The sequence below is a fragment of the Thermobia domestica genome, chromosome 2 (genome assembly GCF_964235325.1).
Source record: "Thermobia domestica chromosome 2, izTheDome1.hap1.1, whole genome shotgun sequence".
Classification (NCBI taxonomy): Eukaryota; Metazoa; Arthropoda; class Insecta; order Zygentoma; family Lepismatidae; genus Thermobia; species Thermobia domestica.
This window is the reverse complement of record NC_137455.1, coordinates 94,618,288-94,634,677: the sequence shown is the minus strand read 5'-3', so window position 1 is coordinate 94,634,677 and position 16,390 is coordinate 94,618,288. Positions and strand designations below refer to the sequence as shown.

The following is a 16,390-nucleotide window of genomic DNA, read 5'->3' as shown; positions in this document are numbered from 1 at the left end:
TAAACATGATCTTTTTATTATTATTTTTAGAGAAGTGAAATTACCATGTACCATTTTATAATACATTATTATAAAATTATAAAAGTACTTATTATCAACAGATTTCAGGCTATTTCCATTGCTTCAACCTCAACATTTTGTACGTTTACATCTTCTATAATAATAGGTATTCTTTGGGTTTTCAGAACTGCTGTTGTCCCTCTTGCGTAAAGGTAATTTCCTTGCCTAGAAAACAAAATAAAAAAAAAAAAATAAAAAGTTATTACAACATCCACAATGTTTTCGTCTAGCCAAGTGGCTACCGCACATGCCCAGTGAGGTTTTCAGGTATTTCTCCAGGTATTCGATCTTGTTTAATGTGGGTTACTACTATTTTTGCAGTACTACTTCACCCCACCCCCAACCCCCCTTATTGAAAATCCCTCTCGGGGAAATTCTGAAATAATCTGCACACGCCTTTCGAAAACATGGTCTCAGTACTGACCGTTATTGTCTGGCTGCGAGTTATGTACTGAAACAGTACCATTTATTTACGGTAATTCCACTAATAATAGATGACAATTCAATGAATAAAGCTAGCAACACAAAACGGAGCTTCCGTAGAGAAATAAGGTAATACAGAACAGTTAAAAAACGCAACAGTATAATACTCCTTTTATAAAATATGCATTTGGTAAAATTTTTCATGCAGTAGAATTATTCAAAATTTCACGTAAATTTGTTATGAGCAAAATATCCCGACAATGGATAACGTGTAAGTCGCATATAATTGCTAATCCGTTTCCTTTATCCTAATATAGACACTATTTAAATTTCTTATGATAATTCATTAGCGAGGTGGAAATCCGTTAGTAGACTCATATCAATTTTGTTTTTCTCATTGTGCACTATACAACATGAAGTATTCATGTCACATCATCCCCCATTTAATTCTAGAATTATCATCTTTTTATATACAGTGAAACCTCTATAAGGCGGACAGCCATGGGGAATCAAAAAATGTCCGCTATAGAGAGGTGTCCGCCTTAGAGAGGTTTCAATATTTTATGACGTAAATTAGGAAACAACGTAATATGCAATTAGAAAAAAATATTTTTGAAGGAATCATGTATTTACGAATATTACAAAAATGCCTGCATTGTCTTCTACCACTCAATACTCTATGTTCAAGGCACAACATGGAAATAAGATGGTATAGTTCTCTGGTCTTTACACTTATTACTAACTACATTTTCGGTATGTTGTTTTAATTTGTCAGTTAACTGCAGTCCAGTAGTTTCTTTTTTGAGACAATATGTGTACCCGCAGGCCAAAAATACCAAACTTGTCTTCTGCTTGGTTACAGATTCCAACGGGACAGTACCATAACTTGTCATTCTAAACGGTGGGTAACTGTCAATCACTTTTGTGTCTAAAACAGCTTGGGTGGGAGTGGGATGCAAGCAAAGGACATGAGAGTATTGTTAAACAGAGACTTCGTCTGGGTTGCTGAGCAGCCAGTTGAGGAGGCAAAACGTTGTCACAATGCTTCTTGATGACACATGTATGAATTACTAAAAATTTATTTTTACTGCACTTTTCAACTTGTTTCTAGAGAAAGTGTCCATAATACGGAGGTAAATAATACCTATAAAAGAGAGGAAAGTCTGTCCGTGTCCGTACTAGAGAGTGTCCGCTTTAGAGAGGTTTGTCAATATGTTTTTTCCTATTACAGTGTTTGGGGATTACAAAATATGTCCATTACGGGAGGTGTCCGCTTTATAGAGGTGTCCGTTAGTAGAGGTTTCACTGTATATATATATATATATATATATATATATATATAATCATCATCATCATAGGTATTCTGCCCTTGTTGGTAGGTCACTTGCAGCAGCTGAGAAGCTTCCATGCTCCACGATCCTTCGCTAACCTCTTCGTCTTCACGTATGATCTTTCTGTTTTTATATCATCCATTAATTGTAGTCTCCTTCGCATGATACAATTTCTTCTTAGGCAATGTTCTAACCAGTTTCTCTTCCTCTTCTTAACAATATCTAAAAGTGTTCTTTTCTCCCCCACCATTTCTAACACCCTCTCATTCGTTTTCCGCTCGACCCACTAATTCTTTCCGCTCTTCTCCCCATTTTGTATGCCTCCAGTCGTTTTTCATCACTTTTACGTAGTGTCCACGTTCCCGCCCCATACAGTACAACACTCCACACGAAGAATTTTTATGAGTCTTTTTCTCAACTCTTTATTCGTAAAAATCTTCCTCCTAAAGGCTTTCACCATTCCTATCCTTGATTTTATTTCACGTTCGCACTTCATGTCATTACTAAGAATACTACCCAGATATCGAAAACTATTCATTTGTTCTATTTTCTCCCCTCCCACTTTTATATTTGACACAGACCTCCTCGTTCCAATCCCCATGGCTTTTGTCTTTCTAACATTTATTTTCATCCCATATTCTTCAAAGCCCATCAGGTTTTCTAACATTTTATTGATTTCCTTTTCAGATTCTGCAACAAGCGCCATATCGTTTGCAAATGCCGTCATTATCACGTAAACTATTTTTCACTATCTCTTCTAGATAGACATTAAATAGTGTTGGCGAGAGGCAGCATCCTTGTCGAATTCCCCTTCCAATTGTACTCTCTTCCGTCAATTCTTCCCCTATCCTAACACTTACTTGTTGGTTTATATATAAGTTTCTTATGAGTCTTCGATCTTTCCATTCCAACTCTATCTTCGTTAGAACTCCCAACAACAATTCTCAATTCGCGCGGTCAAAAGCCTTTTTTAGATCAATAAATACAACATACAACTCTTTTTCTATAAATCTTTCACCGATCGCCCTTAATAATCCAATCGCATCTCTTCTGCCCTTACCTCTTCTGAACCCAAACTGCTCCTCCTCAACTTCTTCATTTGTTCTTTTGTGTAACCCTCTATTCAGTATTTGGAGCAAAATTTGGCTGCATGAGATATGAGACTAATAGTTCTATATAATCCTCACATCTCTTTGGGTTCGATTTCTTAGCCATCGGTATCATCATCGTCTTCAGGAAGTATTTTGGCCACTCTCCTCTTTCATGTATTTCATTGCATAGTCGGAACAATTCTTTCTTTCCCTTGTCTCCCATATTTTTAATGAATTCGATTGGTATATTGGTAAGGCAAAGGTATCCCGGTTGCCTTTCCATTCCTAATCTCGAATATAGCCTTTTCAAACTCATCCCGAAGAATACTAAATCCTTTATCATCCTCGCCTACTTCATTTTCTACTTCAACATTTAGGCAACACGGTCTATCCCTACTCTCATATAGGTCTTCAACGTATTCTTTCAATCTTCCTATGACCTCATTTCTCTCGGTGACTACCTTCCCATTCTTATTTTTTACTGCCATCATAATACTCTCCTGTTTCCTCCGAAATTCCATAGATTTCACCTCCTTGTACATTTCCTCATATTTCCCAACTCTTTCTAATTCTTCTATGTCCTCGCATTTTATTTTGTAAAACTCTTCCCTCGCTCTGTCTGTTTCTCTTCTAATTCATTATTTAACTTTCTGTACATCCTTCTGCCCTCTTCTGTATCAATCTTTTTCCACGTCTTCCTTTCCCTCATTTTCTGTAACATCTGCTCTGTAACCCATGGTTTCTTAGCCGTTTTGTGTTCGCGGTAACCTACTGCTTCTTCTGCAGCGTGCTGTAAGCAAAGTTTAATGTGTTCCCACCGTGCGTTACCACCTATGCCTATTCTTTCCTCGTTTGAATATTTTTCTTTGATTTTTTCAACGAAAAGATTTCTTATTTTCTCGTTTTTCAACTTTTCAGTATTCAACACTTTGTTTTCTACTTTTATTCTGTCAACATATTTCAGTTGAATACCTACTTCGGCCAGCACAAGATTATGATCAGAGAAAATATCAGCCCCCAGAAGGGTCTTCGCATTCTTTAAGCTATTCCGGTACCTGTCCTGAATCATAACATAGTCTATCTGATATCTTCTGCCGTCTATTGGTCATTTCTATGTATATCTTTTTCTCTTGTGCTGTTTGAACCAAGTGAATATATATTTAAATCTATTAGAATTCCGAAATAATGTTACGTAGAGTTAAGTCACTTTCTTTATTCAACACAGCATAAGACAAAAAACGAAGATCTTGGATCCAAGTATATTATACAGAAAGTCGAATCCCCTGAATATTTTGTATTAATATGCGACAATAGTTGAAGCCCAACACAGAAATTTGTCGTGTTAATTGTGAACTCATTCCATAATTGTAATATTCATTTGTAAATAATATCTCACTGTTATATAAAATATCACCCAGAATGATTAATTAGACACAGATAGAAGTAAATATATGACACAATCATAAGCATGTAAACAACAATACATGTAAAGAAATAAAATGAAGATAATACATGTATTTAATATATATATATATATATATATATATATATATATATATATATATATATATATATATATATACTTTTTGCGCTACTGACTTCTGTTGTTATAGCGCTTACAGCTGGAAGGAAACCCATGATGACGGAATGCACGACGATTCATTCAATAGTTTTGAACCATTAAGATATCTGTATTGTTAATGCTCCAAATGGTCGTTTCAATAAATTGATAACTACTGGGTCGTCCCAACTTCAACATAAATCAAGAGAGTTTCAAGCGATGGGAATACAATAGCACTGGTCGTCTTAAGCACATATCACAGCAGAACATCTTTCACTGCCTAATACGCATTGACCAGATTCATGTACCTGTCAATCGGCTAGAAACATACAGCAGCCACAAACTGCGTAAATTTTCTTAAGACAAGCTCTTATCTATCTAAATGACGGGGAAGATAGGGGACCTGAATTTTTTCTTGGAAAATATTTACGTTGGAAATTTTACATGAATTATGCAATTATTCTACTGTTTTCCTCTTAATTATTTTTATTCAGTACTTAAAAAGCAATCATCTCAGAAACTCAAAGGAGAAACGCTTACCGTTTTCCTTTTACATTGGCCTCTTCATAGGGACGTAAATAGTCAACAGAATCCTTCCTAATAACGCATATGTCTACGTTACTACCAGATCCCAAATCATTAAATATGCCAGCAGCTATAGCGTCTCTCACTAGCTTCTTGCCTTCTTCTTCCTGCAACGAAATAACGACAAAAATTCAAAACTCAGAGTATTACACGCAGTCAGAACAGGATTGATCAAGTTTCGCTTAGTCACACTGAATGTTGTATTCAATGTTATCAAATCGTTAAGTGTAACAGCAGGTATAGTGCTTCTTACTTGCTGCTTGTATTCTTCTCCCTACAACAGAACGGAAGTATAAAAATTCCAAATCCAGAGTATTATATACAACCAAAAATAAGCTAAATCAAAATTTGCTTCCTCATATTGCATGTTGTCAGATCAAAGTATGGCAAGGTTAAACTCTAACTAGGTTTTCGAGAGAGCAAAACCTAACAAAGAGGACCATGAACACGAAAACAATAGCAGTAATGTCAAATAATGGGAATATTTAGACACAAAGAAAGGCTGGACTAGAAGAATGGTAAAGAAAGTCGTCATTGTGAGTGAAAATTTGGGAAAATATATCAATGAGAAAAAAAATGAATATAAAATAATTAGGAAGATCAGATCAAAGAAAAATACACGAATTGAAGTAACTATACAGCATTCGTAACCTGATAAATTTAATGTTTCTAGTGTTAAGCCCTACTGAACGTTCTTTCATTATCAGTGATGAATCCAACCTGGCCACAAAATTAGAGAAAAGAATTCCCAGATTTTTTTTCCCCTCATAAGTAATTAGCAGCACCGACTTTCGCATGTTAATGAAAAAAAAATGACAATGAAAAATGAAATGAAATCTTTAAGTTTTACGTCCCACGGTTATGCTGGTTAGGCTAAAGGAGACGGTGATGATGAGAGATGAGTGGAATGAAATAAGTGGGAGGAAACGGGAGAACCCCGAGAAAACCCACGAGCACGGTGTTTGTCTACCACAAAGTCCACACGGCGCGAACTGGGATCGAACCAGGGACCTCAAGCACCGGAGGCGAAAAAAAATGACAATGATATACAAATAATATATTGTCTAAAATCTAGGCCTTTGGAGGTCAAAATTAAGAGTAAATTTACTGTGATTTGAAAATAACATTATGAAACAACATATGCGCCATTTTGTGCTTTCTACACACGAAGGACATTTTCGGTCAAGCGTAGCAATCGGATTTGTTTAAAATATACCACTATGTATGTCAAAAGAGTAAACATCTACGTCTAGACTGAAAAGAACACTGAAAAGATGGAAGGTATACCGTAGAAAAGAACCAAGAAATTTCGAGTATAACAAGTGTAATATGAATAGTTCTTTGTTCATCACTATTTCTTTTGTTCATAACTATAATATAAACAATTTTTATTTCGGCTCATACTAGAAAACAAAAGCACGATTTAATGAAGACAGACTAGATGAGTCCGCGAAAGCTTATCATATAGAGGAGGAGAACTACGAAGAAAAAGAATACTACAAAATGGAAAAAAAAAAAAAAAAAAAAGTTCCTCTGAAGTACGTAAAACGATGCCTTACTCACCCTCTGATAAAGCAATGTGTGGTGTTTATTTCCTTTCTTTAATTTCATTTTCCAGTAAGTTGATTAACATGTTTGCTTCAGAATTCCTTGTTCCAATTAAAATATTTGCATCTCCTGAGCGCCGATTTCATTCTGATTCACAATATCACCTTCACAAGAACGTATAGTGCATTTAATATTAACCCCTTTTGGATGGACAAACTACTAATGCGTGCTTCTGGATGTAGCAGTAGCCGCAGAAGCAGATGACAACAAATCCATAAGAAACCCGCTCAACTCTATCCTCGCTTACTCTTCCATCTATTCACTACTTTGTTTACTTCTGTGAACGTAAGAATTTTGGCGGCAATAGAGCAACCCCTTTGTGTTCTTGCTGGTTTTATCTTTTGCTCTTCTAGAAAACAGTACTTATAATATTAAAGAAAAAGTCTTAACACTTATGAATATTCCTACGCTACAGGGAGACACTGGTGGCCATTTTGGACCAAACGTTCCTCGAAACGTTACAATAATGTTGTATCTTGCTTTCTCGCAATATACTAAAACTACACTAGTAATAATACACTACACTACACTTCTAGAAATACACTAGAAATATACTAGTAATAAAATACTTTTCGCATATTTTTCAGTTGATCCAACTTCGGTAACCTTAATTCATGTGAAATATATAGCTGTATATATTTTTAAATAGTCTGAATAATTTTGGCGTTAAGGGATTAAAAGATTAAGAATAACAACATGAAGAAAAATGCCTCAATAATAAACGTGAGATAAAGCGATGTATTGTCCAGAACTTATAGGAAATAAATCTGGAATTTGTGAAATTTAGAAATTACTTCTATCATTCTTCCCATAGCAACAAAACCTTCTAAGTGCATTTCGAGGTTAATGTAGGCTCATTCCACGTCAAATCACCCACCAATTCAAATTTTAATGAAACTTCGTGTACTTGTTAACACTACTAAGGTATGAAGACCTGTAAAAATTTTCTTCCGAAATCCTAATAGTTTGTGAGAAATACGAGACCAAAGTTTCAGAATTTCTGGCATCCCGGTCGTTCTCGAGACCATCTAATATTTCGTAGAGCTCAATACAAAAATTCATATCTTAGTATCTAAACAATGTGGAAATTTCTACCCGAGGTTTATGTAAGTCTGGAGAGCTAATTAAAAAAAAACGCCATCAAGATTGCTGTACATTAAGGGTGAAAAATGCACCCTTGCACTTTAAAATAGTTATTTTTTGTGTAAATTTCTAATAATGCGCAATATCGCTGTGAGGTGGATCAATTACCTTGCCGCTCTTTTTTTAAAACTGAACCTTAAGGTATGTTCTAAGAGAGTGTAAAATAAAATTAGTGTTTTTTTTGAATGCTTCGGTTAGTAATTCTCGCTTAACCCTTCAAGGTCAACGTGCCAGCTTTTCGTGTCATCTGTAAAGTGTTATTGCCATTGATGCAAGCAAGGTATTTGCACATTATGCTCGATTCACTCACACAGGTCTCAAGTAATCACTAAGTATACGTGTTGTTTGTGTTGAAATGTGTGGGGGTTCAGAGAAGCGGGATAACCAGGTTAGAAACATTCATTCTCGAAATTTTACAGATTTTTTTTTTCTGTTTGCCGAACTATTAATATAATCAAAGTGAATTTAATGTTAAAATTGAATTAATTTTCCAAATCTACAGTCCATTATCTTTCAAATAAAGTAGAAATGAAGGTTATATAACAATCAAGGGGAAGCCAGTGCCAGATAAAAGTCCTGCCAACCAAACTTAACCTAAGCGTACATGCTTTTAGTCATAATATAAAGTTTTGTATGACTTGAAGAGTATACATTTGTTGATATATGTATCTATAGTGTCAAAGATCTTACGTTCGTAGTTGTTAAATATACAGGGTGTCTGACATAAGGTAACAGTCCCCTGACATACGTAACTGTTATTATCATAGTTACAACAAAATGTAAGAGGAAAAACAGTTTCCAAATATGATGTTTTCAATCTAAAGTGAGGGATTTTTTTTTTTAAATCGCACTAGCCGTTTGGGCTGTACACTCCTTATGCGCCCAATGTTACACGAAAATGCAACGTTGCCATTAATAGAGGGGCTGGGGGAGGTGGATCAATTTTGCAAAAGTATGGTGAATAGGGGTTGTTTTAAATAAGGGCTGGCCATCGACACGTTAGCGTAAAAGACAGTAGCTTCATTCACTTATGTTGTGGATCCAGGTAAATGGCAATGTTGCATTTTCATTTAACATTGGGTACATAAAGAGTGTACAGCCCAAACGGCTAGTTCGATTTAAAAAAATCCTTCACTTTAGATTGAAAACATCATTTGGAGACGATTTTCCCTCTTACAATTTGTTGTAACTCTGATAATAACCGAGTTACCCTATGTCAGGGGACTTTTGAGACATCCTGTACACAAGAACAAATGTTCGTTTCATGAGCACCCGAATAAAATATTTTCTCCATCTGAAGTTCTAAACTCACTACTCACTTTTATTTTTAGAGTTTTTGTGTAGCTTTCAGTATTTGAGACGAAGTGAGATTGACCGAATTTGCAACTGTGGGAGCGGAGTAAATTTCATTTTCATCTCAGAACTTAGCTGTGAATGTATACGACGCATAATAAACTATCAAATCTAATGCAGGACTAGTTACGGATTGAAAATCATTTAGTTAACGCGAACATGCAAGTTGTGTCTTGAACTACCAAGCTGACGTGAAAAATCTTGTCAGAGCAATGCGAGTAGGAACATGTCTAATCTTGCCTGATTCTGCATTGTGGCCGTACAGTAACTTGTTCATTTCGGTTTCAGCTGTGTTTCTGTGCAGATGTTTTTGTCGTGTTGAGTGCTTAAGACTGAATACTTATTGGGGTTGCTGTAAGACAGTGTTTTTCATCCTGTCAAGTGATAATTTGGCCTACAACGATGTCGCGAAGTGAATTAGAACAGTGCAGTGAAGGAAAGGAACTAAAGTGAATGCCACAAAAACATGCACATGGGCATGCACAGCTATACGCGTGTGGCCAAATTGCATTGTATTATCAGTGCATCCGACAAAGAATTATTATCCCAAAGGATAGGAATAAGTTCTGATTTGTTAACTAGTGTTTGTGAACATCATAAAACATATTACTTGAAGAAGTATGAACATTATCAGACAAGTTGTTTTGATCCATTTAATTGCCACAAAAAAACAATCACTAAGGCTTTGCGAAAAGTAACTGTTGATTTTGCTAATGAAATTAATAAAAACATTGACTCTGTAAAGGCTATTCCTGGACAAAAGATATGCAGTAATTGCAGAAACAAACTTGGGATTTCCTTTGAATGCAAAGACGTGGGCGGATTTAGTGAACACGATGTATCTGTTTTAGAAGAATCTGTCGCAAAAAACAAAACTAGATCATCTTAATGTTTTACTTACTTCTCGATTTAATAAAGACCAAACTCCAAGGTAAAATCAACTAGAAGAGAAAAATACAACTGTTAACTTTAGTATTCTCATCTTGGAGCAGGAAACAGATTGTCGATGAATTTAATACCAGTGAATATGCCGTCCGGCAAGCAAGGGAAGTTCTGAAGAATAAAGGAATTTTAACTATTCCTGAATTGAGAAAGGGAAAACAGCTGAGTGAAGATACAATTAAAATAGTAAAGAATTCCTACGTTGATGATGAATATTTCAGAATTCTACCTGGAAAAAAAGTGAGTATTTCAAAAAATGTACATATGAAGAAGCGATTATTACTTGGGAATTTAAAAGAATTATACTCCTCATTTAAACATTAAAACTGGATTTTCTAAATTTTGCACGCTACGTCCTAAGTGGTGTGTATTAGCAGGTTCTGCTGGGACACATTCCGTGTGCGTGTGTACAATACATCAAAACGTTATTCTCCTACTGCATGCATGTCATATGGAAGAGACATATCAAGACTTGATCCGTCATCTGGTTTGTTCTGTGTAGAGTCGGGATTGCATGCTGAGGCATTGTTCCGAGTGTCCCTCCAGTGAAAATTTGAGGCAGCTTCTGATTGCAAAATTCGAGGATTTTGATCCTGAGGAGGAAGTAACATATTACCAGTGGGTACCAACCAGGGTGGATTGATTTAAATCAGTCTGATATGATTTAAATAACTTGATTTTTTAAATAAAAATCATTGCTTTAAATCAAATTCCGAAATAAATTAATTTAAAGTGAAAATAAGTAAAATCCAGCCTCTGTTGTTATTTCAATTATGGAAGATAATCATAATACAATAAGATGCAAATGTATGTACAGCATAGTATGAAAACGAGTGTTTCATGCAGAGGATGATTAGGGAAAATCCCGTTTTGAACGGATAACGGAGGAATTCTGCTTTCTTATCTTCGTAATGTAAGGTTTTTAAATCGTTAACTATTCCAACGAAAAAATCACCATGGACATTTAAGACGAAAATTCTTTTGTGTGCGCGTCTGTTTGTTTGTTCCCAGATAATAGGGGCGTATTTATAAAGGGGTCCGATTCCCTCTCCGAAACTTAAATCTTTTTTAGATTTTATAACTTCAGGCGTAATTTGCGTATTTTATATGTATTTCGTGCCGCAAGCTAGTTCCAATTTCTTTTTTAGGTATGCCCCTGCCAAATTTGAGTAACTTTTGTGAAAAAAAGTATCATATTGAGAAACGTCGCCGTACTTTTTCCTTAGTGCTGAAGAAACATTGTTTGGGATTAGAGATGAAAAATATGCAAAATGGCTTTTTTGAATTTTTTAAACATAAAAAGCCGGCTTTTTAGGAAAAAAACGGAAATTTTGGCTTTTTTCATTTTCATGATTTTTCTATCTAAATAGCTTTCTTATAGTATACTCCAGTGGCGGTTTCTCTTAATGTTTGCATGTTTGTACAAACCTCCTTCCAATATTTTCATTTTTTATTTGTGCTAAATCACTTTTCATTTTATTGTCAACATCATCTTTTTTTTGAACAAGTGCGTTTGAAACGGGGCTGGCTAGTTGCTTTCTGCTTGATAGTTTGCCAAACTCCCCAGCTTTAACAGCTTCTGGGCCATTGTGGGGGTTGCGCAGTAAGAGGGAGGTTATCACGCCATGCATTGCTTCATAAGGATCCATATGCTTGCACATCTTTTGCAAACAAATCTACCAAACAAAAACAGCTTTTCCAAAACATAACGCTTTGGAACTGGAATTTCACCACCGTCCCTCCCCCTGCAGTATTGGTTGACACGGTTCTCGCCTGAAGGGGAACAGTCTGTTCCTTTGTGACAATGTTGCGTACCGTAACCAAGTCGCTACAACCAAGTAACGTCAACCAAGTAACGTCAAGGCAGCTATGAAGACAGTAAAGGCGACTCCGTGAAGAGTGAAGACAAATTGAGGGTTTCGATATTTAATAGACTCGTAACTGAATAAGTAGAAATTTGGAAGCATAGATACAATGTTTTCCTTTTCATGTGTTCATGGGTGAATGAGAAAATTGGAGGGCAGTTTTTAGAAAAAGGGCGTTAATTGGGGAAGGGGTGAGATTTTAAAGCGGGTAGCAGACTTTGTTGTGTTGTATATGTGTGTATATTATATATGTCTGTGTGTGTGTGTGTGTGCACGCGCCGGTCTTTGTTGTTCATTGGAATATTGTTGCTGTAATTGCATAATTACGTGTCTGTCCCTGATATACGTGAACTAGCAATGCAATAGCAATGAATTCTGTAACGTCTCGGTTGAATTAGCCGTTTTCGAAAAGAACTTCAGAAGCAAACCTACTTGTGAAAGACATCGGAAGACCGATTCTTAACGCAAGTAATTAGAAGTCAGAAACAAACATTTACAAGGAAGTTTAATCTCAACTTGTACGAACAGAATAAGTGGTAATGTGAATGTGAAATTAAAAATGCTTTGTTTAGTTTTCCCTGTTTGTTGTTCGGGGTGGAGGAAGATGCATGGAGTAAAAAAAGGTGCGGATATCCAGCATCTGCACGACAAAAATAAATAAATAAATAAATAAATAAAAATAAAGAAAAAATCGTCAGGTCATATAAGACACGTTCTGATCTCACTGTGTTGGGAAACGTGAATATTGCTGCTCAACTAAATGCTGGTTATAGGCGGTCCATTGAGAATCACAATCAAAAAGTGATGCAAAACAGGTACGTGCTCAATATAATCATCAATTGCATTTGTGACACCTTCGAATTGGCTTTAAGAGGACATGATTGAAAACAGCCTCGTCTTCAAATCGAGGCGTTTTTCGTAGATTAATTAATTTCAGTGCAGAACTTGACAGCGCTCTCAAGAGTCATTTAGAAAGCGCAATAATTTTCAAGAATACGTCAAAAATCATACAAAATGAGCTTCTCCATTGCATGCTTGAAGCATGCCATGAAGAAATCGCTATTATTATTTATAATAACTATCAGTGGCGTATTTAGGGGGGGGGGGCTTCCGGGCTTAAGCCCTCCCGAAATCTTACTATAGTAAAGTATATGAAATATCTTGCAGAATTTTCACATTTTCAGGCAAAGCCCCCCCCCCCGAGAGTTAGCAAAGCCCCCGAATCAAAATCGTGAATACACCACTGCTATTATTATTATTATTATTATTATTATTATAAAAGGAGAGGTCATCTATTGTGCACCACCTAAAATTCCAAGCACCAGCCGCCACTGGTATACTCTATAGTTAAACAAGATTTCATGACCTAAATGCCATATTTCCCTCTAGTATTCACCATCATGATGGATGGAGCACATGTTTTATGAATTAAACATTAAGTGCGTAGTATTTGAGAGCATATTTTAGAGGCTATATAACTTTATTTTAACTTCTGAGTTATCGACATTTTTCTTCTTTCCATAATTTCATTTTTAGTTATTCATGTTTCATTTCTTAGAGCTTAGTACTCTTAGTTTCTAGAACAGTTAAACTTATGTTTTTCAAATATATCCGTCAGAGCATACTTCCACATTTGTTATGCTGTAGCTGTGTAATGATGTAGCAATAATCTTCCGGATGCAACCTTGAATACCATTTTATACAAATAATCAGTACGGATTTAGAAAAATGTTTTGAGAGGGTTTTTTTCTTATTAATGGTTAGTTTTTTCTAAAATGCTTGATTTTCATTTGAGGGGAGCTTGAAGTTTATGAGTAAAGACATAACTTAAATTTCGTTTCTTTTAGAAATTCCGTAATTTCGGGGAACAGGCTTCAGTCCGAAAGACACCCCCCACCCTAGCCCCTTTCGCAAAACCGTCATTGCTGGTAATTAGTAATAACAACAATTAAAAACAAGAAATGAAATCAGCCAGGAATCACAGTACACGCACTATCACTACATTCAAAGATGGACTTAAGAACTTTTGTCGGAATGGTCGAATGCGGGATTGAATCCCGGATTTCCCAAAAGACACGGAAAAGCTAACCACTCACTCATGGTCGTTGTGCTTGACTTAAATGTATTTCGTAGTTTTTCTTTTCTTTTCTTTTTCTTTTTTTAAAAAAAGGTAAAGTTCCCTAATGACATGTTGAATTCTTGTTAAAAATTCAGAAACCTTCAGGACTGGGTAAACCGTGATGATGGTTATATATTCCAGAGCCTTGGAAACCAAACGCTCAGATGAACAGTATTACGCATATGATCCATGAACACAAAATTCAGTACTTTCCTGACTAAACAAGCTTAAGGAACAGTCAGTGCATTACAGAATTTGGGACTACCGATTTTGCAAGTCCGAAGCACCTGGTAGGTGGTAACAGATGATTACGTATGTAATAAATGAACGGAAAATACATTTTCAACATTTCTGTTCCATTTCAAAGAAGTTTCTGTAGGGGTAGCAAAGGCGGAAGCAAGAGGTGCATTAACAAATTAGGTGATTTTTGAGCGTCCCATACAAAGATTGCATTTTTTTCAGTCTTTTAAAGTAATACGTTGAATTGTAATAAAACAATGATTATTTTTCATTGTTACTCTAGTATGAATGTTTATGAAAGTCTCGGAAGTCAAACATAATAAACTTATAGGCTATAACAGATTGACGAGGGAATGGTATTTATTTATTTATTTAACAATCACCAGATGCAGCTCAGAGACTGCTTTATACTAGATATCTAACAACAACATGGAAAGGATTTGGGAAGATATCGGCCAGAGCCTGTTTTAGTAGGTGCCATCCCGGCATTTGCCTAATAGGACTGAGGGAACACTGGAAAACCCGTCAGGATGGTCGGCAGCGGGAATGGAACCCATGACCTCCCGAATGCGAAGTCAACCACTTGAGCCACTTGATATACGTAATGAACAAAAAGAAGAACATGTTATTTTTGAGAAGGCTACGGCGTCGAAACTTAAATTTGTTTTGTGCGTTTGTTCAGTAAATATATTATCTTCCCGATGCGTTATTTGTTTGAACTCACACACACAGTACAATAAATTCTGTATGTCATGTGACAGTTTTTCCTTGTTTTTGTATTTTTAATTCACAATAAAAAATATTGCTTATAATGCATATGAAAGTTAAAACTTAACTGGAACTTATTATATACATGGATTAATTTTTTGGGATTTATAATAAAAATGTGTTAAGAATTAAAATTGTTTGAAATGTTTTCGAAATTCATGTTTATTTTCGAGGTTTTGTATTATTATCTGCATCCACTACTACTTAAATGAGTTTTTGTATTGTAAAGAAGTGAAACAAAACCTGCTTTATCAATTTAAAGCGGAATTTGAAAAAAAAAAAAAAAAAAAGCCCAAAATTTCCCAAGCAAAAAAAGCGAAGCAGAAAAAATCGAGACCCCCCCCCAAAAAAAAAAGTTTTTTCCGAACCCTTGCATCTCTATTTGGGATTGAAATAAGTTAACGACTGGCAATCAATTCAAGATTCAAGTCCAATACTTTCACTTAAATGGCATAATTAGCATTTAATATTAATTCCTAATGTTTCATCTTCAGTTCGTGACTTGTATTACGCGAGCAGAAGATTTGATTTAAATCAAAAAAATCAATTTAAATAAAAAAAATCAACAAAAATGATTTTTAAAAAAATCATGATTTTTTTCCACTCTGGTAACAACGGACAGAAAAGAACTGGTGAAAAGTAGTGTCACACTCGACGAGTATGTGACAATTTTTATACGAAAGCTTGAAAAGCTTGTGCCACATTCATTTATTTCTAAAGCACAGTCACATTTCTTAAAGGACAGAAAGAAAAATCTTGAGCCAGAGACAGCCGTCGTTCGGATGAACTTCAGTGAAAATTATTCCTACATAATTCAAGACGAAGTTCAAGGGTATCACTGGTCTACTGATTCCTGTACCTTACACCCAGCAGTACTATATACACGTCTTCCTGGATCTACAGACCTGACTTTTTCTAGTTTGTGTGTGATATCAGATGACTTGGAACACGATGTCGCATTTGTTTATGAGACTCAGAAACAAATAACTTCTTTTCTGAAAGAGCAATTTCCATATGTCAAAAATGTAAATTACTGTAGTGATGGATGCGCTGCGCAGTACAAGAATTGTAAAAACTTCATGAACTTGTGTTACCATTATAAGGATTTCTCCTTAAGTGCATCATGGTCATTTTTTGCTACAAGCCATGGTAAATCCCCATGTGATGGTATTGGTGGGACAATTAAACGTCTGCTTACTAAAGAAAGCCTTCAAAGATGTTCTGATTTTTAAAATACGCTAGAAAAAGTTTTTACCTTCTGTAGATCTCGCATTCAACATATAAATTTCAGCTTGCTGAAA

General features: G+C 35.5%; 1 protein-coding gene across 1 annotated transcript in view; it reads right to left on the bottom strand.

Moving 5' to 3' along the window:
• Positions 1-20: 20 nt before the first annotated feature.
• Prosbeta2 (Proteasome beta2 subunit) overlaps positions 21-16,390 on the bottom strand; it is a 61,748-nt gene continuing 45,378 nt past the window's right edge. The window contains exons 5-6 of the mRNA XM_081744021.1: positions 5,007-5,158; positions 21-225 (exon numbers count right to left, since the gene is read on the bottom strand). Coding sequence (XP_081600147.1) covers positions 105-225; positions 5,007-5,158 — 273 coding nt within the window. The 3' untranslated portion in view covers positions 21-104. The remainder of the gene's footprint in view (positions 226-5,006; positions 5,159-16,390) is intronic.